At 56.8% G+C, this 23588-nt stretch overlaps 7 protein-coding genes across 7 annotated transcripts; 6 read left to right on the plus strand and 1 right to left on the minus strand.

Annotated features, from left to right (window-relative positions):
• Positions 1-305: 305 nt before the first annotated feature.
• Positions 306-4680, plus strand: CDEST_14835 (Putative kinesin-like protein). The gene is made up of 7 exons (XM_062930991.1): positions 306-613; positions 785-980; positions 1044-1186; positions 1776-2019; positions 2518-2643; positions 2696-4377; positions 4449-4680. The coding sequence occupies exons 1-7, from the start codon at positions 593-595 to the stop codon at positions 4494-4496; spliced, it is 2460 nt and encodes an 819-aa protein (XP_062787042.1). The 5' UTR covers positions 306-592; the 3' UTR covers positions 4497-4680.
• A 663-nt stretch (positions 4681-5343) lies between these two features.
• Positions 5344-6321, plus strand: CDEST_14836 (uncharacterized protein; the record flags this gene model as incomplete). The annotated part of the gene is made up of 1 exon (XM_062930992.1): positions 5344-6321. One exon carries the CDS (start codon positions 5344-5346, stop codon positions 6319-6321), a length of 978 nt encoding a protein of 325 aa, XP_062787043.1.
• Positions 6322-7868: 1547 nt separating this feature from the next.
• CDEST_14837 (Putative cytochrome P450) lies at positions 7869-10369 on the plus strand. Its single transcript, XM_062930993.1, has 3 exons — positions 7869-8727; positions 8885-9914; positions 10098-10369. Exons 1-3 carry the CDS (start codon positions 8393-8395, stop codon positions 10275-10277), a joined length of 1545 nt encoding a protein of 514 aa, XP_062787044.1. The 5' UTR covers positions 7869-8392; the 3' UTR covers positions 10278-10369.
• Positions 10370-10802: 433 nt separating this feature from the next.
• Positions 10803-12400, plus strand: CDEST_14838 (Putative thioesterase, alpha/Beta hydrolase). Its single transcript, XM_062930994.1, has one exon. The coding sequence runs from the start codon at positions 11223-11225 to the stop codon at positions 12234-12236; it is 1014 nt and encodes a 337-aa protein (XP_062787045.1). The 5' UTR covers positions 10803-11222; the 3' UTR covers positions 12237-12400.
• Positions 12401-13082: 682 nt separating this feature from the next.
• CDEST_14839 (uncharacterized protein) lies at positions 13083-14585 on the minus strand (the record flags this gene model as incomplete). Its single annotated transcript, XM_062930995.1, has 5 exons — positions 13083-13587; positions 13649-13713; positions 13798-13910; positions 14092-14116; positions 14565-14585. The coding sequence occupies 5 exons, from the start codon at positions 14583-14585 to the stop codon at positions 13083-13085; spliced, it is 729 nt and encodes a 242-aa protein (XP_062787046.1).
• Positions 14586-16912: 2327 nt separating this feature from the next.
• CDEST_14840 (Putative major facilitator superfamily, MFS transporter superfamily) lies at positions 16913-19040 on the plus strand (the record flags this gene model as incomplete). The annotated part of the gene is made up of 6 exons (XM_062930996.1): positions 16913-17127; positions 17221-17491; positions 17569-17914; positions 17980-18232; positions 18301-18423; positions 18485-19040. 6 exons carry the CDS (start codon positions 16913-16915, stop codon positions 19038-19040), a joined length of 1764 nt encoding a protein of 587 aa, XP_062787047.1.
• Positions 19041-20339: 1299 nt separating this feature from the next.
• On the plus strand, positions 20340-23329 carry CDEST_14841 (uncharacterized protein; the record flags this gene model as incomplete). Its single annotated transcript, XM_062930997.1, has 9 exons — positions 20340-20444; positions 20502-20525; positions 20689-20804; positions 20926-21443; positions 21527-21728; positions 21777-21867; positions 21947-22402; positions 22466-22716; positions 22774-23329. The coding sequence occupies 9 exons, from the start codon at positions 20340-20342 to the stop codon at positions 23327-23329; spliced, it is 2319 nt and encodes a 772-aa protein (XP_062787048.1).
• Between the last annotated feature and the right edge of the window lie 259 nt (positions 23330-23588).

The raw sequence follows: 23588 nt of genomic DNA on the forward strand, positions 1-23588 counted from the left end.
ACATGTGAAAAGGCCACACTTGCGCATTGACTGTGCGAAGGTGACCGCTTTCCTGATTGGGGAAACAGAGGCTCATTTGATGTGCAGAATTATGATTGGCGCGTGAGGAGCTATGGTGGGTCTAGGTCAGACTGCTAGGCTGCGCTTTGGCCTAAGGCTACAGTCTAAAATGATGACACTCCACGTGCGGTAGTTGAAACAAGAAATATTACATAAGCTTCTGAACTTGTCAGCCCGTTGCCCCGGCACCCGTCCACCCCCCGGCAGCCACCGCGTGTACACAATCCAGCGTAAACACTCAGACCCTGAGATGCTCCTCCACACGCCCCATTTGGGAAGCGCAGCAAACAAATCGCACGCAGTCACAACCCACACCCCTCCCCATATTCAATCATAGCCGCCGTGTGGGCTTTTCTGCTGATTCTACTGTCACCCGCCGTTGTTGCTGCTGTTGCTACTGCTGCCGCCGTCGCCGCATGCCTTCTCCAACTTCACAACGCCTTCTCCTACCGCCGCCAGAACCGGAGCGCTGCTCCTCGTGTCCCACATCATCATTCCCGTTGTTGCGCGTCGTGTCGATAGCATCCTCAACATGGACACCGCGGAGAATACGGTGCGTCACTGTAGTTTTCATTGTGCCCTCACTCCCGAGCCGAGCTTGGCTTGTTTTTCGCTGGCCTCCATGGCCGCAGGGAGAGGTGGCTGGCTTCGGCGATGTGAATGGAGAGGTGCCCCGGGCTGGCCGACGGACTGACTGACTGACTGACACTCTCACCTTTCACAGCAACACCACTTTCGCTCCTCCGTCATCCGTCCCCAAAGCAACCTCCCGCGACCCGGCACCATCTCGTCCGGCCTCGGCCTCTCCGAAATGAGCGAATCCCAGAACAACGCGCGCGCGCACCCGTCCTTGATACCGCCGCCCGCCTCCAAGGTCGGCTCGCTCAACAGCGCCATGAAGCGCGATGTCCCCAAGCCAGGTTGGTTCTTTCTTCCTGAGCGCCGATGGGAATGGTGGCGCCTGCTGACTGTGCCTCCCCCAGCTGAGCTGCCGGCCCTGAAGCACCAAAAGTCCCTCGCCGAGAGGGCAGGCGAATACCCGACGAGGTCTTCCTCAACCACCGCAGCGGCAGGTGCTTCTGGCATCGCCAGGGCGCGCTCCGTCAGGGGACACACACTGGCCGAGGTAGGTCCCTTTACAACCCCTTCCCACTTCGCACCTCATCCCCCGAACGCCACGTCGAGTCCACGGAGATGATGACCTCCGACTCCAACACGCCATTCGCCATTGATCTCCGCATCGACGCCCTACGGATTGTCCTTTGGATCGCGGTGCATGTCCTGCGCTCTGCATGGCATACTCTGCGGGCGGTGATCCGCAGCGTTCCGCGACCATATATGCTGCAAAAGCTGCTCGTCGCCTTCTCGCTGCATTGGAACCGCGCCGATTCCGACGAGACTAATAGCCGATGGTCCACTCTGAACCAACATCGCTCCCGACCTCGTAACCCGTCATCAGTATCCAGCCCGACATATCTGCGCAGCGTCTCCGGCAGGCTGCAGTTGTGGTTGGGGTTGCGGAGCGACCATGGCCACTCGAGTGGCGGTGTTCGACTCCTCCTGGACACCGTAATGTATCGGAACGAATCCTACTGGACCGTCAATTGCGATGACGACGACGAAGAGACGGGCGACAGGGATGAGCTGCGTTGTGTACTGCCCATTGCTCGTTTGCTTTTGGCAGTTTTGCTTTTGCGCACGCTAACTCGCTGCAGCTCAAGGACCCAAACAACATCAGACCTCGAAACGCACCACCAACCTCCCGATATAACACCCCGGGCGGCTTTTCTGCCAGCGTCGGCCCTAGAGGCCACGAGCGCTCAAAGTCCTCCCTTGCTCATGCAAGATCAGTCAACGGACAGCCTCGGACTCGGAACGCGAACCCGCAAGCGAGACCACGCACGGCATACGGTCATCGATCAGAGGAAGAATTCGACGGACCAATAGAACAAAAGCATGGTACGAACTTGCATTCTCAGCGACTGAACTTTCTGCGACCCCTTGAATTTCAGCCTAGCAAGATCAGACTTGCCAAGTCAACATCGCAAATGAATTCGCAAAGAGAAGTTTCTCTCAGCAGCCGGTTCGGTGCACTATCCATCAAGGACGACACCAGTACAACCTTGGCGCAAGATGAAGATCAAGCGGTTTTCAGCCAGTTGGATAGCCTCAGCTCCGTGTCAACCAGGACGAGCACCGCCCACGTCGGTAGTGTCACTGTGCGCGCATCACGCAGGCCTCTCTCGAATCCGCCAGATCTGTCACCGAAGAAGAGACAGGCCAGTCACATGACCGACCCTGTCACACCTTCGCCAGATTTCAAGCGAGCGAGAGCCGTGATGGAAAGACTCGAGGAAACAATCATGACGATCAGGGATTCCAGATCGCCGGCCAGATCCCCTTCTCCTAGTAGACCTCCGTTCTTAACAAAAGATTCTAACTTGACTCAATTCGTAGGCTGGGATGTCGAGGGCAGGGTGGCCGAGCTTGACTCGCAGTTCAAGCAGGTCAAGGAGTCGATGAACGTCATGTTGTCTGACAAGGAACTGATGGACGAGAGGGTGGAGATGTACAAGAAGAGAAGTGAGCTGGGCCCATGTGTGTCACTGGTAAGACGAGGACTGACAAGAGGCAGTATCGGAACTGGAAGCGGAACGAGACAAACTCGAAGACCGCAACGGAAATCTGCAAAATGAGATTAGCAGCTTGCGTGAACAGATGCAGACGCTGACGATTGAGTCGGAAACGGCGAAGCGCGGCCACAAGTACGAGCTCGAAGACGAAGCGCGGAAGCATCGTCACGAGCTCGACGAATTGCGACGCGAGCTCAAGGACGAGTCGCAGCGGGCAGAGAAGAGCCACCGAGAGGCATTGGATGCCCTTGAGCGCCACTTCAAGGCTGAACTCGACGAGGAGCGCGGGCATAAGGCGAGGGAGATTCAGGACCTTCGCGCCAGGCTCGGAAACGAACAGCAAGACCTCCACCTCACGCTCCAGAAGAAGGACAGGGAAGCTGCCGAAATGAGGGCCGTGATGGAAACGCTAAAGGGCGACCTGGACCGCGAGCAAACACTCAAGAAGGGCCTCGAAGCGAGCATCTCGGAGCTCGGCGCCTCCAATGTCACACTAGAAGCCAAGATCAACTCTCTCAAGTCACACGTCGAGTTCCTCGAGTCAGACAGCAAAGCCCAATCCGACTCGTTCGCCAACATGGAAGCTAGACTGCAGGAAGCGCTCAAGGTGGCGGAGACGGCCAAGGAAAAGCTCATCAAGGAAGAGACGGAACGGCGCGTCCTCTTCAACAAGTACCAGGAGCTCAAGGGCAACATCCGCGTCATGTGCAGAGTGCGTCCCGTTCTAAACGCATCGGAAGGCGAGCCGGCCAAGGTGGCGTATCCCGACGAGAAGACGTCGGCCGAGATCGCTCTGCAAACGCAGGAGGTGAACAGCTTTGGCGATGTGTCGACCAAGAACATCAACTTCGAATTTGACAGGGTGTTTGACCCGTCTGCGCAGAACCAAGACGTGTTTGACGAAATCTCGCAGCTCGTGCAGAGCGCGCTCGACGGATACAACGTTTGCATCTTTTGCTACGGCCAGACGGGATCCGGTAAGACGCACACAATGTCTTCACCAGACGGCATGATCCCTCGCGCAACGCACATGATCTATGAGACGGTCACGAAGCTCAGGGAGAAGCAATGGACGTACAAGATGGAGGGATCCTTCATCGAAGTGTACAACGAGGAGCTCAACGACCTCTTGACGCCCAACGGGCGCGAGTCGGACGGCGGCAGGGGACGCAAGCTCGAGATCCGACACGACGACGTGCGCAAGCAGACGTCGGTCCTCAACTGCAAGACGGTCTCGCTTGACTCTGCCAACACAGTGGAGGTGATGCTCGCCGAGGCGCAGAACAACCGGTCGGTGGCGGCCACCAAGGCCAACGAGCGGTCGTCGCGATCGCACAGCGTCTTCATCCTGAAGCTCTCGGGCTACAACTCGGCGACGGGCGAGCGGTGCGAGGGCACGCTGAACCTGGTGGATCTGGCCGGGTCGGAGCGTCTCAAGCACTCGCAGGCCGAGGGCGCCAGAATGAAGGAGACGCAGAACATCAACAAGTCCCTATCATGCCTCGGCGACGTGATCGAGGCGCTCGGCAAGAAGAGTGGGCACATCCCGTACCGCAACTCGAAGCTGACACACCTGCTACAGTACTCCCTCGGGGGTAACAGCAAGACGCTCATGTTTGTGATGGTCAGCCCGTTGGAAGCTCACCTCAAGGAGACGGTGACAAGTTTGCGTTTTGCTACCAAGGTAAGTCGTCTGCAGAAACGGGCCGTTGCTTCTCTGTCTGTGTGTGACTGATCGCTAATGACACGTCACAGGTTCATAATACCCATATTGGAACGGCCAAGGCTACGAAAAAGGCGTAGAAGCCGGGCCGTCTGACGAAGGCGTTCTGAGATGGGACAGAGTCACCGCGACCGGCGTTTGAGGGTTATCTATTTCGAGTATTGGTGGGGAATGGGCATTGTTGTTGAAGTTGTATATCCTAGGAATACGTACGAGTACGATTTCGACATACCAATACAGGCCCAAGGGCAGTTTGTACACGTGCTAAATATGAAAAGGATGATGGTGTTGGTGAATGAAGTGTTGGGGAAAAGAAGACTGACATATACATGGCTGTGGTTGTGGCTGTGGCTGTGACTCTGCCTGGAGCTGTGGCTGGAGGTCTCCCAGAGTGAAGCTGTCAGCTGCTGGCTACTGGTTAATGGCCGTTGAGTGTTTGTTTGTACCTGCGTCATGCCGCTCCAGCCCCCACCAACCAAACATCTCTCCTCCCATCTTCATCTTCACATTTCCATACGGATACATCCATTCACCTTTTTGGGTCCTGGCTAGATTCACGACCGACCAAACGACGGAGCCAACACGGACTTCCGTCCACACGCTCGTTTGTCGCCTGCCGATCTCTGTTTGAAAGTAGTGCGTTTGCAGCTTCGACATTCACCAACCAACCCCGTTCCTTCGCATCGTTTTCCTGCATCCTTCATTTAAAGGCTCCCATTTCCGGCTACTCTGCAAGCCATCGCGCCTATAAAACCCCACCAGCGACAGCTCTGAAAGGCGATTCCGATTGCCAATCGACCACTTCGAGATCCGATCGTTATCTTTCCAAGTGTCCGGAAGCCGCCGTGGCTGTTCCGACACTACCTATACATGCGTCCGACATACCTCCCCGCCCGAACCACCCACCCTGCGAACGAGCCGGCCACGATGATGAAGTCGAAAAGAGGCCTGGGCGACTCCATCTGGGCGTCGAGGGGTAAGGCCCAACACGCCAGTGGATCGTCGTCCGTCTCTGCTTACCGACCGCGAACTTACCAACCCCCGTCGTCTTCGGTAATCACCCCCGCGGCACCGCAGCCTCTCTCGACGACCAAGAACAGCGGCGACTTTCGCCCGGCCACGAATGCGAGCATGAAAACACCCGCCAACAGCAGCGTCACGAACAGCAGCGACACCGCCATCGCTCCCCGGGAAGGGCCATCGGCGCAGCAGGAGTTCAAGCGATACATACAGATCGTGCGGCGGCTCAAGTGGAAGCTCCCCTACCTCAGCCACGGGTATCACCACGCCATAGCACGGCCGGGTGACCCGCTATACGTCGGCGAGACGGACGCCGAGGAGGCGGAGCTCATGTTCAAGCTCGACTTTTACGAGTACTACATGCTGCTGGAGCGGGCGCTAGTGCACCTGATGGGGGTGTTTGGGATCACGGTCTCGCGGGACGGGTGGGTGACGGCGCCGTGGCGGGCGAACGGGGCGGCGCAGACGACACAGGCGACCCACACTTACCACCAGAACGTTCTCGCGGCGCTTGAGAGGGAGGACAACCCGCTCCACGAGGCGCTGGGATCGGGGGAGGTGCTGTTTCAGCTGTCGAGGGCCAAGGAGCTTAGGAATCGGTGGAAGTACGCCGAGGAGGGTGCCCGGGCAAGGGCGACGGGAAGGGAGTCGGGGAGTGAAAGAGCGGGAACGGCGCCGTTGGAAAGCTACGACCTCGACAGGATTTTTAGGCACATCTTTGCTGGGTTTGATGCCGGGTATGTGGTCGCCGAAAGGAGGGTCGCCGAGGAGGCTGCCACTACCGCCGCCGCAGGGGATTCAGGGGCGGCGCCGGCTGGCGGTGAGCAGATTGTGGAGGACGAGTACGATTTTATGGTGGAGGCTATGGACTGGGAGGCTGTTTAGGGACCTCGGCGAGTGTTGTCCTCATGTTGATGAAGATGTTGGCACGAGAAGACAAAGGTTCAAAGTGAAGGTTTGGAGAAAACACACTAGATGACAGTCGGACTTGGTGTGTCTGATTAGAGGCTTGGGACGAAGTGTCCGGAGGTATTTGGGTTTGATGAACCTCTGGTGGTCTTGGAGAGTCGAACGGACGGCGTTGGGTGCATTGTTAGACGATACCCCCTCCTTTTTTCTTTTTTCTTTTTTCTTTTTTCTTCTTCTTCTTCCTTTCAGCTTGCTTAGATATAAACATTCAGAGAAGTTTTATATCTCGCGGTCCGAAGCGCCCTCTGGTGAGGGAGGTCTTGGTTTGTCGGGGGAAGAACGCCAAACACCTGTGGGTGCGGCGAGAGGGTGAGACATGCGTCTGTCTCTGGCGGAGAGACGGATTCGTCTCATGGTTTCTCGTCGCCCGAACTGGTGAACTCGTGGAGGAGTATCGCACTTTCGACGAGGTCCAGCTCGAGCTCCATGGCGAGGGGCCTGCCGGTGTCTACGTGTCACCGCGATGAGAGGATGTTCCAAGCACCCCCCCCCTTCACTCTCCATCGGAGACTTTGAAGGAACGGTTCGAGGCCATCGGGGCCTGCGTCCCCAGGGAATTTGCAAGCCGGGCCGGCATCCGTGGTCTCCGTGGTCTCCGCCAGCAACACAGTACGTGCTTCGACAGTATGGCCAAGCAGGGGAGCCGTCGGTGTAGAGATGCAGTACTTCGTACATCAACACCCTGTACGCGATCCTGAGCCTGTCGGGCCCGGATTTCCTGGGAGGTTGAGCTTTGCCACGCTTGTATCTGTACGCTGCTGACCAATGAATGCCGTATTCAGATACGATGTATGCGTGTAAGTCCTTAAGCTCCAGCACCACAGCACGTAACTTCTCAGGAGACCGGGGTCGAACGCTTAAAGCAACCGAATGTGAGGCTGGACGAGGCATGTCTATAATCCCCACCATTGCCGAACCGGAAAGAAATGCCGCCCAGAGCCGCAGAGCGACATCCTTCCCTGCATCAATGACGGCCTTAAGCTTTATCTGCCAGAATCCCCCCCCCCCCCCCCCCCTCCCCGCGCACATCATGCAGCCAACTGTCCTCGGCTGTTTGTTGCAGTGAACAAATCCCAAGTATGAAGACAGTGACCCGCGGAGAAAACACGGATGCTCACTTACACTGAACCACTACTAGCATTGAATGTAGACCTGGGAAATCGGCCACAAAAGCTTCACCTCTCTCCCCGCCCCTCACTCATCCCCCCTGGTCCCATGTTTCGATGACGGCCTTTAACATTCAGAGTTTCACCTTCGGCTACCCCACATGCCGCGCACCGTCTTCGAGCAAGTAATCGACCCGCGCGAGGGGGGCACCCGGACCAAAGAACGGCCCCCCCCCCCAACATTCTCTACCTCGTTCACCACCTTCACCATCTGCTCGCTTGGGAGATCGGCGCAAGGGGCATTGGGCAGGCGGGATGATGGAATAGCCCGAACGGGGGCGGGGGGGAGTCAGTCGTATTCGTGGTGCCTTTGACTCGCCTCGGCGGCGACGAACCAGCTTTGGCGGGCCTTGTCCCTCTGCGAGATACCAAAATACCACATCCATGTACTGGAAGGCGGGCGTTTCGTCCTGCTCACGCAGCGCCAGTGGGCGATGTTTTGAGTTGGCGCCAGTTGGGATGTCTTCTTTTGCGGATGGACCCAGGGGGGGAGGTGGAAGCGAACCTTTGTCCGCCGAAAGCGAGCTCCCGTATTATTTACCTATTCTATATCCTTTCCTGCCTTTGCATGAAGCCTAACAAACCCTTTTTTTTTTCTTCGGGTATCCTCATTAGTTTGGGTGGTCAGCTCTCGTGAATCTACCATCAGCATACACACCTATCATCTTACCCGGTCCCCCCCTTCTTGACCGTTTTTGTTTCGAAATTCCCAGTGACACTACCTACACCTTGGGGAATTTTCCGTCTTGATACTTCGAACGCCTCAGAGACAAGCGAACGAAGAACACCAAGTTCAAAAAGCAGACTGTCCGTCCGTCGGCATGTCCCTCGCCGCAGCAGTCTCGGCGGCGCTGCGCCCGCAGAGCTGGCCGACCAGCGTTTGGGTCCTCCTGCTGACGGGCCTGGCCTACGCCGTCGGCTCCCTCGCCTGGCGGCCCTCGTTCCCGCGTAACGCGCCGCGCCTGCTCAAGGGGTACCCCGTGCTCGGCACGCCGCGCTTCTTCTCGGAACGGGGCAACTTCCTGAGCGAGGGCCGCCGGTTCGCCGCGTCGGGCAACTGGAGCTTCTACTTTGGCAAGATGCGCATCGTCGGGTTGTCCGGGGACGAGGGGCGACGTGTGTTTTTCGAGAACCGGGATTTGGATTTCACAAAAGGGTAAGTTTGGGAGCTAGTCTTCTTTCTGCCTTTGGGATGCATCCTGGGATTTATCGCGTGTGTTTTGTTTGTGTATGTGATTGGGCTGTTCGTTGTGACATGGAAGAGAAGAACAAGCAATATGTGACTGAACTAGACTGAACTGATTCAACCGCAGATACGGCGCGCTCTTCAACGCCACCCCGCGAATCGATGTTTCCAAGGACCGATCCTCTGGAGACGATTTCGGCGTAAAGTTTAATTGGAACCTCGTGAAGCTCCTCCGCAGGGACGTCCTGTCGAACCGCCTCCCGCTCCTTATCAACGACACGCGCAAGTCAATGGACGCCATCGCCGCGCGCGTCGACCCGGCTTCCGGGTTCGGAACGAGCGACCCCTTTGAGGACCTGTACCAGCTCGTGTTCCAGCTGACGATGCGCATGGTCGGCTGCGACGAGATTGCCGAGGACCCGGCGCTGATGGTCCGCGTGCTGCGCATCTACGAGTCCATTGACGCCGCGTCGACGGCGACCAAGATCATGTTCCCGTGGATGCCGACGGTGGGCCACCTGCGCCGCGTCTACAGCGGCGCCAAGATGTACATGCTGCTCGAAGGGTTCATCAAGCAGCGCAAGGAGCGCGGCGTCGGCAACGACGACGCGCTGCAGTTCCTCATCGACAACGGCGACAGCACGGCCGAGATGGTGGCCTTCATGGTCGGCGCGCTGTTCGCCGGGCTGATCAACAGCGGCATCAACGCGGCGTACCTGCTGTGCTTCCTCGCGGCGGACGAGCAGTGGTACGCGGCGGTGAGGGACGAGGTCGACGGGGCGATCGCGCGGCGGCGGCGGTCGGAGGCGCAGACGCCCGAGGAGATACTGGCGGGGATGAGCATGGACGAGTGGGAGGCCGAATTCCCGCTCATCGACGTCGGGCTGAAGGAGACGATCCGGCTCACCATCACCGGGTGCGGGTTCCGGTACAACGCGAGCGGCCGGGATGTGGCGATCGGCGCCAGCGGCGAGGTGGTGCCGGCCGACGCCTATGCGGTGTACCACTTCGACACGACGCACATGAGCCCGGACTTCTTCCCGGACCCGCTGCGGTGGGATCCCGGGCGGTATCTGCCGGGCCGGGAGGAGGACAAGAAGGACCCGCACGCGTTCATCGGCTGGGGGACGGGACGGCATCCGTGCCTGGGTATGAGGGTGAGTCTCGTGGGCGCTTCCTCGCTGCGCTTTGCACTTTTGCCCCCCCCCCCCCCCCCCCCCCTTCATTTTCTCCCATGTTCTTCCCTTGATTTTTTTGACTTTCATCTGCTCTGTTCAATGATGATCCCTTTCATGGGAAGAGGGAGAAATTAGCTAACGAAGGACACGTTGGGGAACCAGTTTGCGAAACTTGAAATGGCCATCACGACGGCCCTGTTCATCGCGCGGTTCGATTTCCGCCTCGTCGACGCCGACGGGAAGAAAATGGAAAGGGTTCCGGAGAACTCGGTTGACAGGAACGCTCACGCGGCGTCGAAGCCGCGGGAGAAGATGTTTTTGCGGTTCAAGCTGAGGACCTAAGCTGGGGATAAGGTGGGTTTGTTTGTTGCCTTGAGCATGATCGGCGTTGTTGGGATTATGAAGACTAGATTGTATCGTACGCTTTGAGTAGCAATAATGATGTTCTTGAGACATATCACCTGCCTTTTTTCCCCCATCCGGGTGAGACCCGGGGTTGTGAGGTCGGTCCGGTCACCTTGTTCTCGCGTCATTTCTCATGTTGTTTGTCCGGGGAAAAGGAGTTGCCGAGTGAAATTGTCGCGAAAACGCGGGATTGTTGGACGAAATATCACAAGCCAAAAGCTCTCCATGTCGTTGGTCCAGTTGGTGACAAGATTCATTGCCACGCTCAAGCTCCGAAGCCGATGTGGATCCTCACCTCCGAAGCCGGGACCGCCGAACGCCGAAGCGGTAGATACCATTTCCCCCTCCCATTCCCCCCCCATCCCGCCGTTGCCCCCACCACCTGGCAGCGGGGCGCGGGAATCCCTCGAGCGCGCATTGGTGGCGCAGTGCGGTTTCTGCGACGTTCGCACATGCAACTCACTGACTGCTCATCCCATCCTTTTGTTTCTCTCCCATCTCGCTCATCGACCCAGAGCTGTTGTCTCGTGCTGGCTCTCATCCCCCCCACCGTTCGATTTTCTCTCAAGATTTCTTTTCCTACAACTTGTTTTCCATTATGGTGAAGACGGGTATCGCGTAACTTAATAGAGACGTGTTCACTTTCACTCCAGCAAGACCGTTAACCCCGCATCAGGCTCATCGAGCTCCTCAGCAGCCATTTGTCACACTCATCTCACCGAGACATCTCTCACCCGGCCCGCTATCCCGCCATTCACATTCTCGGCCTCCTTTTATCTCTCTTATTTTTTTTATCCCACGCTTCATCCCCCCCCCCTATTCGTGACCATCTGCTCTCATCCTCACACGCCCATTATTCTCCGACCCGCGACAACGGCGATCATGCTCAATCACCCGATCCCCAAGGAGTGCGAGGTCATCCAGCCCGCCTCGCCGCGCGGCCAGACGCAGACGCCGCTCTTCCTCATTCACGACGGCGGCGGCACCACCTTCGCCTATCACTGCCTCTCGCCCCTCGACCGCGCCGTCTTCGGCATCGCGAACCCGCGCTTCCACTCGGGCGTGCCCTGGGATGGCGGCTTGCCCGAGATGGCCGCCGCCTACATCCAGATGATTCGGAACACCGTGACCAAGAGCCCAGAGTACCCCGCGCTGGCGCCTTTTTCGCCGTCGCCGTCATCAACGTCGCCGCTGCCGGTGGCCGGGCGCGGCGGGAAGACGACGACGACGACGACGACGACCAGGAGGAGACGGAGGATTCTGCTGGGCGGGTGGAGCCTCGGCGGCCTGCTCTCGTTGGAGATTGCGCGGCAGCTCGGGGACGAGGACGAGGATCTCGAGATCGTCGGGCTCGTCGCCGTCGACAGCGTCTACCCCGTCTGGCCCGAGGGCTCGCGGGTCAAGGTCGGGAGGTTCATCGACGAGCTTGAGCCCGAGGCTAAGAACCTGAAGCTGGCGCGGCGGGCGATGAAGTTGGCCGGCGGGATGGTGCGGGCGTGGAAGATGCCGCGGTGCGGTGCCGCCGTTTCCGCGGCCATCGGCAGCGTCGCTGACCCCGAGGCGGCGGCGGCCGTAGCCGCTGGTGACGAGGCAACGGAGAAAGACTTTTACTCGAGCAAGGCCGACAAGGAGACGGCCGAGGTCGTGTGGGAGAGGCCGCCGCGTGCCGTGCTGGTCAAGGCCAAGGAGCATGTGCCTTTGTCCGCGGACGGCATCAGCTCGGTGGACGTGTGGCGCGGGGACAGGAAGCTGGGGTGGGATGGGTATTGTCCCGGCTTCGTTGTGACGGTCCTGGAGACGGAGGGGAACCACTTCGACATGTTCTCGTGGGGTTACATTGAAGGAATCACGGAAAAGATTGCCGAGGCGTGTCGGATCCTGGAGAGGCGCTGGTGAGGTGTGACGGAGATGTGAGAGAGACGCGGTCGTGGCGGATGGGAGAAGATGAGCATTTTACGCGGGTGACCACTTGAGCGTGGATACACGGGATCTTAGACCAAAGAAGATACACCATAGATAGGACGTAAACACAGTGTTTGTTTGACTTTACCAACAACCAACCCATTCCTTTCCAGTATCCTTCTACTATTTGCTTCCAGGTTATGGCTCAGATGTTGCGTTTCCCCTTATTGGAGGGCGTGGTCTGGTCGACCTCAACCAACCAACCAACCATGATACGAGCCAAAAGAAATAGGACGGAGAGCCCTGTATATTCAGAATGTGAACCGTGACGCCGTGTGCAAAAGGATTGAGCTGCAACCGCCGGGGTTCGAACCCGAGTCCCCAGCTGGTTCCCTGCATGGGAGGCTGGAATGCTAAACCACTGCACCACGGTTGCGTTTGGTTCTTGTTGAGGTGCTCGAGATGAAAGCAAAGGGAAAGAAGTAGGAAAGAGCGAGAAAAGGAAGGTGCTTGCCTGCCTGTTGGTTGTGACGCGCTGGTTGCTCCTTCCTGTTTGCTTCCGGGGGATGGACCCACCTATTCCGGCAGCCGCCCGGGATCCACCAACCCGGACGCACCGTTTCCCGGTCCGAGCTTCCTCACAGCTTCCGTTTCGGCGGCGGGAGGCTGTAGAAACGACCCCGGTTGTTTGTGCCCCCAGTATTTCTTACTTTACATTACAAATTCGGCAGGCGCCTTCCGGTGTCGAGGCCCCCCTTTTCCCTCTCAGCAACCCTTGGTCGTTGGCCCTTCTGAAAGGAAGACTCCCAGCTCCGCGGGGCACACCGCGCTGGCCCTTACTCAGTTCGCCGCTAAGCCAGCCTTCCCCCTTTCACCGACAAGGACAGGCGTCTCGACCTCCCGATACCTCTGGAATCTCGCTAAGTTCTCGCCGCCCCTGGTCCACGCCTCGAGCGGCGCCGTCAACACCTTGCGCGTCGCCCCGAAGGCGTACGCCGCGACGTACATACCCAGCAGCACGTATGCGGACCAATATGTCGTGAGAGTCTCGAAAGCAAACCACGGGTGCTCGACCATATGCTCGACGAGCCCAGTGCCGGACTGCTCTTTGAGGTCGGCCAATGCCGCCGTAAAGCCCCCCCGCACGCCCTCGTCGTTGGACGGGTTCTTCCCGGCGTCACCGTCTGCGCCCTCGAGCGAGGCGGCGAGGACGATGAAGGCGCTCGGCAGAACTATGGAGTAGAGCGCACGGACGAGGCGTGTGATGTGGAGGAGCCAGGTCGCCGAGAAGAGCAAGAGCACGAGTGCGCCTTGCGGGGAGCCGTGGTCCGCCGTCGCGATCCAGCTGGCGAGGTTGCCGTTGTTGTTCGTCGAGTGATGATTCCCCGGCAGCAGTAGTGGTCGACGTCGAGGCGGCGGCGACGATGAGTTTCGCCACCAGGAAGGTTAACAGGGACGGCTGGGCGATGAGCTGGAGAAGTCCTGGATCGGAGTCGGCCGCCGTAAAGGCGACGCCTACAAGGGCGGGGAGGGATCAGAATCCGAGGATGGAGACAGCAAGGGCGGTGTAGAGCCACGATATGGCGTGGTGGAAGATGCCCGCCATGTTTGGGTGGTTGATGGCCGTGGTAATGGTCTTGCTCGGCCTGGTAGGCTTCAACTTGTGGACTATACGTGTGTCAGAATCATGATGTCGCCATTGACTACCAGTTTGGGTACTAACCAAAGATATCAAGTCCAGCTCGCTCTCAAGCTAGCCAATTTGATGCGTTGAAGTGAGTGAGGTAAGTTGAAGTGAGATGTCAGCTACCCATCATGAATATTAGTACTCCGTGTTGTGTTTACTTACAAATTTCCGTGTGACCCAAGGAGGCCTAGCGGGTGGTGTTGTGCATGGGCTTTCCAACTCTCTAGCAACCACACACCAACCAACAAACCAACCACCAATCCGTGCCCTTCCTCTTCGTTGTTTGACGGCAATGGAAAGTACTGAAACTGAATAGCGAGGGTACTTGACTGAAACAGAAGAAGAAGAAGAAGGTGCAAACAAACCAAAGTCTTTTGTTTGTTGGTTGCACCCTTGCGCGCAGAAACAGCTTTCCCGGAAAATAGTGAAAGGCTGGGCAGCGTTGAAAGGCAACATGGCAGCGAAGGCAGTGTCCATCCGAGTCCGACAGCCGAACAGGCAGTTCCCTTTTCTACAAGTGGGCAATTTATAGACAGACTAGAGCGGCATCCGGCGAAGAAGCTTCATGGCCTGACGTGATTGGGGAAGGAGTGTCCACGAGGAAATGTAGCAAACGAGAAAATGGCAAAACGTACAAAGTGTCTTATGCCCCCCATATGTTGCACCGCTATAATGGATTCAATTTTACCCTACCACCATCACGATAGTCAGGGCAATGACTTGAATAAGAAATTATGAAAGCATACCGGTTCCTCTCATCACTTACCATAGCCCGAGTCACCTGAGCACGCAGCACTAGAGCAATATCTCGCGGATGAGCGCTCTCGGCAGTCTGCCTAGGCCGGCGTCGCAACCGGGCCCCCCTTACGGAGCTGGATCTCGGGAATTGAATTCCAGAAGGTACATGTCTGTGCCGCAGAAAACCTTTTGGACGACCTTGTTCGGAGCACGGCGTCGACCCAGAGTAGAAATAATCCGCATGCGTAAGATGAGGATGCGGAGTTGGGTGTGCAGAAGTGGCCCAGCATTTCGGAAACTGTGGCGGTCTAGAACTGTAAGGCCGAAAACCGGTGTCCAACATCTCCGAAACTCCGATCGGCTACTTGATTTTTACCCCGGCAGAGGGCTCGAAGAGGGATCGTGTTGGTTCTGCTGTAACCAGTAACTCCCGTTTTTTCCCGGAGTCCTATAGGTCTTTACGCCGTACACATATGGGGCACCAAAACCTAGTTCTAGGCGCAAATGATTCGCCTATCCGTAAATGGCGTCTCGGTTGCAGCAAAGTCGGAAGCAGTGGGACGGCACAGGACGCGTTAGTTGTCTATCTGCTGATGCTCTGCCCATGTTAAGGTATCTGTAGTACGGTGCACCCATCTCAGTCGTCCATGTAACATTCTGTCCATATGACAATACATCTCTGGCACGCAATCATCTATGTATTGGCCGAGTAGTGTCAACAGCCGTGTTGGAAGTCAAATCATGGAAGTACATATTATCGGCGGAGGGGAAAAAAAGGGAAGAGAAGAGATCTCAGCCATTGACCCACTGACTGATGTGTATGTACGTGCTAAGCGATGATGTCTTGATTGTAAACAGCCTAATGCTTACAATATGCTATCGCTGCCTATCGGTAAGTGGAGTCATCAACCAACAGTACGGATACTCTGTACAGTTGACCCTGGCCAAGAGTTGAAAACTTCGACGAGGCAACCATCAACCTTATTGGGACTTAACCTCTTTCGTAGTTTATTCAGTGGAGTCAGCTTGCCTTCTTTGTTCCTTGTTCGTGGTTGCTTGCTCGTGACAACCACGAGCATGGTGCTTTGTTACACCGGCCTCGAAACGACACGGTTCGAGCAGAGAGGCTCTCTTCCATCGGAAAACCACACATTGTTTCGAGGAACTCATAATATGCCGCGCCCTACACGGTCTGCAGCCGGACTGAGTCATACATGTATTCGTTGGATCTTCTGCATGACCACTACAATGGCAATGGCCAACCTGAGAGCAAGCCCCCGCTTGATCATCCGTCAGTCAACCTCTTGGCTCTAGTTCTTACAGGGAACCTTTACGAATGGATCTCAAAGTGGTCTCGGCTAAGAACTCAGGCCACTGACGCCCCGGGACTCCCACCGGTCGCCCCGCTATCATCTTATCAGATCCGCTGCTCCATGCAGCTAAGGCAGCCAAGCATCACAGGTTTTTTTTATCTGATCCGTTGCCAACCGAGAGGTTTCTCCCGTGTCCGGCGAGATGCGGCGACGGACCAGCCTCGAGACTACGCAAGCCTGTTGGCCAGCGCGGCGACCGCCTTGCGCGCGGGAACGCCCAAAGGCGGCCAGAAAGTGGCGTGTCGCTTCCCGGACGACGCCCGGCGGTCCACCTGGCCAGTCCGTTCCCAGTCAGTCAGAGCCTAGAGACCACAATACATACCACATCTGGACCTTGGATGGCCTTTTGCGCCGAGGCCCTTGCCCACTTAACCGACGGACCGCGATGCCAAGTCCTACAGGTGTGTGGATCGTATGTTGGCACAGAAAACAAAGCCGGGTAGTTAGGCACGCGCTTCGGGCCCCTGGATTAAGGTCTTGGACGAAAGAGACGAAAAGAATTTCTCTCGTGCTGTGCCGTATGTAGTGTCTTGTCTCGGCCGATGCCGGAAACCGACCGCGATGTTGGGCCACCGCTCCCCCTTGCACTCTGCTCTTCTTCCGGTCCTTCGCACCGCTGCAGGTCGCACGAGAAGAGTGGATTTACGTAACATGCGCAGTGTACCCTTCGTATTAAGCTTCTTTTGCGAGAATCCTTGCCTGGCTCCATCGAGGTGGCCTTCGTCTACAAAACCAGCAGGGCTTGCCGTTGCAACCTGTCGTTGTTTTCCCCGTTGCCCACGCGAAACCATCGTCTCCCGTCCAGTTTGACTTGCAAGCCGCATCTGGCAGCTTTGACTCTGTCCCAGATTTTGACCAGAGCCGCCGAGATCATGAGTTCTTCCCCCTTTGTCCAGCAGGCCGCGGCCGAGAGCCAGCCTCAGAGTCAGAGCCAGAGCCTTGACGAGAAGAACCCCGCCAAGGTCACGGCCGACGCCTCCGGGACCGACTCCGAGATCGAGAAGGAGGAGGCCCAGAATGGTGTCAAGAAGATCCAGGCCATCACGACGGCCTGGACGTGGAGGGCGCTCATCCTCACCTATATCCTGTAGGTTCACACGAGGACAGGGTTCCCTTTCGTATTTGGGGGGGGGGGAGAAAATGACACAAGAGTCAAGCTGACGGCCCTGCCTCTTCCTAGAATCTGGATCACGTCTTACACGCACTCCATGCAGCAGCAGATGAACAGCAACCTCGCTCCCTACGTCACCTCGTCTTTCCGCCGCCACGGCCTCACAGCCACGACCGGAATCGTCTCCGGCCTCGCCGGCGGCGTCTCCCAGCTGCCCTTGGCCAAGATCCTCAACATCTTCGGCCGCATGGAGGGCTACATGCTGGCTCATCTCCTCTGCTGCTTCGGTCTCATCCTGATGGCCGTCTGCAGCAACGTCGAGACGTACGCCGCCGCACAGGTGAGTTTCTTTCTAGCCCACCCAACATCCCCCACTTGCTCTATTCCCATAGACCCTGACCGATTCTTTAATCATAGGTCTTCTGGGCGGTCGGAAGCGGTGGCATCGGCTACATCCACACCGTCCTCATCTCCGACACGACCTCGATCAGGAACCGTATGATCATCTACACGCTCAACTCGACGGCGTACATCGCCAATGCCTTCGCCGGCCCCATTGTCGCGCAGCTCTTCGAGAGAAACAGCACGTGGCGCTGGGCCTTTGGATCCTTCGCCATCATCTTCCCCGTCTTCGGGTGCCTCATCACCGTCATGCTGTGGTGGAACCTGCGCAAGGCCATGAGGCTCGGCCAGGGCCCTGAGCTGAAGGAGAGCGGCCGCAATTTCCAGGAGTCCTTCATGTTTTACTGCAGGGAGTTTGACGGTAAGCAACCAGCCCCGGACCGGTGTATCTTCTCGTGGAGAGGGGTCGGCTAACAGCGAATCTAGTCGTCGGCATGTTCCTCATCATGTTCGGGTTCTCCCTCTTCCTGTTGCCGTTCAGCTTGGTCTCATACACGGCCAAGAAGTGGGCTGCCGGTCACATCATCGCCATGATCATCCTCGGCATCTTCTGTCTCGTCCTCTTCGGCTTCTGGGAGAGGAAGTACGCCTCGACGCCACTCGTGCCTTGGATTAACCTCAAGGACCGAACCATTCTGGGCTCTGCTGCCGTTGCTGGCATTATCAGTCTGAGTTTCAGGTAAGGAAGGATGGGAGAGAAGCCCCTTCTTTGGGTTTGAGGATGATATAGCTGACGTGTACTGCCAGCTCGTGGGATTCTTACTTCTCGTCGTATCTGCAGGTTGTCCACCGCCAGAGCCTGGCCCAGGCCGGTTTCATTGGCAACATCTATACTATTGCATCCTGCACCTGGGGCCCGATTGTCGGAGTGTAAGTCTTGCTTGTTCTCCACCCGCCGCCTTGAAGATATCCAAAATCTCACAAGCATCAGCCTCATCCGTCAGACCAACCACTTCAAGTGGATCGCGTGCGCCGCGATCCCGGTGGCCTGCTTGTCGACCGGCCTCCTCATCCACTTCCGCACGCCCGACACCTACATCGGCTACGTGATTATGTGTCAGATCCTGAAGGCCGTCTCCGCCGGCACCATCATCATCTGCGAGCAGCTGGCTGTCATGTCTGTCGTGAAGCACAACGAGGTCACCGTCATGCTGGCCTTAGTCGGACTCGCCACCTCGGTCGGCCGCTCCGTCGGCCGAGCCATCTCTGGCGCCATCTGGACCAACGAGTTCCTCGACTTCCTCGTCAAGTACCTCCCCGAGGACACCAAGGGAGAGGCGTCGACCATCTACGGAGACATCAAAGTGCAGCTCTCGTACCCCTGGGGCTCACCAGCGCGTGATGGCATCGTTCACGCCTACGGGGATGTGCAGCGTCACATGGTCATCTGTGGAGCCGCCTTCATGCCGCTGGCTTTGGGTTGCGTGTTCTTGTGGAAGAACATTAACGTTGCAAAGGTGCACCAGACCAAGGGTCAGGTGTTCTAGGGGGGAAGGACGGATGGCCAAGTGGCTGCACGTTTGCAGCGCCAAAGATCAGTACACTTAATCCGAGACATAATATGTAATTGCATTATGAAATCCTCAGAACAGTGTTGGTCTCAACATTCTAACAACTGCCTATTTGACTGGACGGGTGAGGTTTTGGAGAAGTTGACTCTACGATGCGGTAATTGATGGTTGTCTGGATCTTGCTACCAAGCAGATGTGTTGAGGGCGTTGCATACGGAATACAAGGGTTGTCATCTGGATCAAGCATGTTGCCAAGCATGAAGAAGTCTGGCATCGTAATGTTATGCCCGTGCTCTTGTTTATTGCACCAGCCATACTACTTCTTCATCACCCATGGAGCAACGCAGAGTATTCGTTGGTGATGACAGTAAGCATGTAGACTTGTTGCTGGCCAACCTATTAGCCACAAAGATTTTGGCAATGAATTACCAAATGACATAGCCCCTCCCCCCCTTGCCCAACGTTATCAGAACGGTCGCTGAGCCAATATGGGAGTGACCATGATGAATGAATGCGTCACGGACGCGCCGAGCAGAAATGAGAACTGCTAAAGAAGACTCACAAAGACATATTGAACTTCGCGTTTCTTGGGTTTTGCATTGGATACTGTGCCTTTGATGATCACTGGTTGAGCTGGATTAAACCGGCAATCATGCTTGTGAGCATTATGGTAGGGCAGCGAACTCTATCAATGTCGGTGTGGATGGGTTCCGACCCCTGGACGCACTGTTTGTCTTGCGACGAGGACGACGATAGAGGTAATGGCTTCACAACTAACTTAATGTGTCCTTGTTTTCACTCTGGAACCCTCACATTGACCCACGTTCTCAGCCAGACCTCACTCGCCTCATCTCTATGATCTAAGCCACCACGCCACACAATCAAAGTCCATCATCCTCTCACTCTTCATCTGGTAGTTGACCCGCTAAATTGCCAAATCAGGCCAGGATGTTCATGCCAAGCAGCCGCGGGCCTGGGACGGGGCGCGCGGGCTCCGAAACCGTGCGGTGTAAAGAAATAACGATAACCGACCGAAGTTTTGCTGATGCCTCTCAGTTGAGTGAAGGACGCCGTGGTCAGCAGCTTTCTTAATCAATCCTGCTCGTATTTCGGGACCCGACCTCCCCTCCTCCGACATACATCTCATTCCTCACTGCTTTCCGGACGTTGATCGGATCCCGCACCCCCCGCTGTCAAGTTGTGTTTTGGCTTCCAGCGTCACGGCGCTACAGGAATATCCTCCCCCCTTGTCACAGACCTGTCGCTTAGCGCATGATGGATGAAGACAGCCACTTGGACGGCAGTGGGAATGAGGACGACGCCCCTGAAGGTACGCCCGATGCGTCCTCGGCGAACCTCCAAACGACCATCCGCAGAGCTGTAGGTAACGTCTTTTGTGGGCTTTGAAGACAACCTACTGACCTGGACTGCTGTTAGTGCGATGCTTGTCGTGCTCGAAAGGTACTGCCCACCGCGCTGCCCGCGGGAGGCATGGGGCGCCTCCCGAGGTGCCAAATATCTCTGATCCGAATCCTCGAGCCACACGAAGAATGGCTCGTTACTGACTCCAAGCCCAAGCCGAACCCAGTGGGGTTCACAGCGATGGCCACTGACTGGTTTCCAGATTCGCTGTAACAGAGAATCGCCCTGTTCTTATTGTACACATGCCAAGATAGAGTGTACCCATGCGGATAACCGACCCAAGGAGAAGCGAACGAGAATCCTCATCACCCCACAGTAGTACGTTTGTGTCTTCTTCATTCAGCCTCCGGATCACAGTCCGGCCCCATAGACTCGGTATCGAGTCGCTGGGAGATGCTGGCAGACGATGGCCTGTCTCTGGCTAATATCGACCCCAAAGTGAAAGGAAGATCGACCAGATCGATCGCCGCCTGGAGATGGTCGTCCGCCTCTTGCAAGACATGAAGGTGAACCCACCTGCCAGTGTGAGCCGCGGCGACGGCAGCAGCCTCACCCTGAACGTACCCCAAGTCGAGGGCGCGGCAGCAGCAGCATCATCAGCATCGTCTGCCCATCTGCATTCGTCCGCATCAACACCCGCCACGTTAGCCAGCCACGCCCATCAGTCGGATGAAGGAGAGGGTGCCGTTGTCGAGGGCGATTCTTCCCTGGCCGCGCACTCCGTGTTCGCCACGGAGTTTGTGCAAAAGGCCGTCAGCACCGAGTCGCTCCAGGATCTGAGTCTGGACCTCGGCGAGACCCTCGAGGCCCTCTCCCAGATCGTCAACGCTTTGAAGCAGCCTACTGCCGCGGGGGAGATGACGTACCCTTTCGCAAAGCCAATCAACCGGCTTCGCATCCAGGGTCTCAAGCTGCCGCCTATAGAGAAGGCCATCAACACGATTCGGATCGCCAGGAGTGAGGACCCCTCCATCGTTGCGCCTTTCAAACCCCAACTGTGTCTTTGGTCTTTGCTGACTCGGCCCTCGTTTGGTTTCCAGGCCAACGACTCACGGGAATGGCTTGGATATACGACTTCATGCCCACTCGGCGCTTCCCGGATCTCTGCCTCAACGTCTACTTCTCGGACACCTACTCGGACTATGACTTTATCGCGGTGAACGGTGGTCTCCACTCTCTCTTCACAGACTACGCCGCGCAACTCCCGGCAGAAGAAAAAAAAGAGCACCTCGAATATGCAAGGTAGGCAAGGCATTTTTGGGCTGCAATGTATTGGTCTAACATCGCTAGAACATGCCGTGAGAACCTGGAAACCAGTCTCGTCAACCTCCCTCTTCATCTGCCGGCGTCATCGGACGTGATCGTTGCACTCCTCTTCGGTGTAAGCCAAGCTACCTACCCTTCGCAGGTGCCCACCCGAAAAATATCGTCAAATGTAGGATGAGCTGATCATATTTTAGACGTTTCATGCCATCGAAATCTCAAAGCCGTCTCTGGCCTGGACGCTGGCGTCAAAGGCTTCCGAGCTGTGCCAGAGCCTCGGATATCACCGCGTTGAAACCCTCAAAATCGCAAAGAGCGACGCAAAACCGACGGTGAACGGGATGCACTGGCACCAGTACCTCTTCTGGAACGTGTACTATATCGACAAGAGTCTCTCACTGCGACTGGGCCGGGCATCGACGATCCCAGATTGGCACATCACCATGCCTCTGCCTTCGGTGGAGGGCTCTAAGGACCACCCGATTCTGCCCTACCTTGTGTTGTGGATCAAAACAGCAAAATGCCAGGGTCAGATCTACGAGAAGCTCTACAGCCCGGACTCGATGACCCAGCCGTACCATGTCCGGCAGACGCGGGTCCACGAGCTGGTGTCATCTCTCCACGACATTGAAATGCGCACACAGGAGATCAGTGTAAGTTGCAGCAGCCCCAGGGCCATCATGACTTTGGACACTCCAATGCTGAGACTATCGAAGGCCGACTATAAAGTCCACGCAAAGGACGCCATAGAAGAGAACTTTGCGGAGTTCTACCTGTCGTCGGACAGTGTCCTGCGTCTATCGCTCCTCACCCTGGTCTACCGGGCCGCACCGAGTGTCGAGGGCTCGCCTACCACGTTCAGCCCCGAATGCATCAAGGCTGCACGAGCCGCGCTGGAGAAACACAGGGAATGCGTGGCGGTCATGCGCAAGTCCTCCAACGTCTATTTCTCGACTTATATCCACTGGTATGCCCAATCCAGCCCAGTCGGGGGGCAACTCACCAGCTGACCAACTTGCTCTAGGACCGTACTATTCTCTCCCTTTATCCCGTTCATCGTCCTCTTCTGCCAGGTGATCGAGACGCAGGACAAGGAGGATCTGGCCCGCCTCCACTCTTTCGTCGTGTTCCTGCAGGAGACGTCGTCCATGTCTGACGCGGCGGGCAAGATGAACCGCCTCTTCCAGGTCCTGTACAGCGTCGCCCTCCGCTTCGTGGAGTTCCGCGCCTCCACGCCGCAGTCCCGGCAAGCGGAGGCGAGTGCTGAGATGGATGCGTACCTGGCGGCCTTGGGATTCCCGCCAAAGGGGGCAGCGGATGGCAGACAGCAGCAGCAGCAGCAGCAGCAGCAACAACAACAGCCCATTACTTTCAACCAAAATGCCGCAGTTCCGCAGGAGTTCCCCTCGGTCCCTGTGATCGCGGGTATGGGCGTAGACGCCATGGACGAAAACTTGCGACCTGGTAATCCTATGATGTGGATGACCAATGCCGCCCAGCTGGAGGATTTCTTCTATTCGAACACGGCGATGATGGACCTCATGCAAGAACCCATATTCGATCCATCAAATCAAAGTTAGGCATTTGGGAGAAATCGAGGGTGAATGATAAGTGCGTTTTAGTATCTAAGAACGAGGTATGGATTCAACGGTAGACCTCTCTGTGATGGTTTACGCTGAGTTGGGACAGGGGGCATAGATCATAGACGCGTATGAATGAACACACCACTCCATCAGTACGTGGTTAAGGACTATCAAAAAAATAGAGTATCGCATCTCATACAGCCTTCTATCGATGATCATTCAATCCGAGTTTGCATAGACTCTGTTTTCTTGCCAG

The sequence above is a fragment of the Colletotrichum destructivum genome, chromosome 10 (genome assembly GCF_034447905.1).
Source record: "Colletotrichum destructivum chromosome 10, complete sequence".
Taxonomy (NCBI): domain Eukaryota; kingdom Fungi; phylum Ascomycota; class Sordariomycetes; order Glomerellales; family Glomerellaceae; genus Colletotrichum; species Colletotrichum destructivum.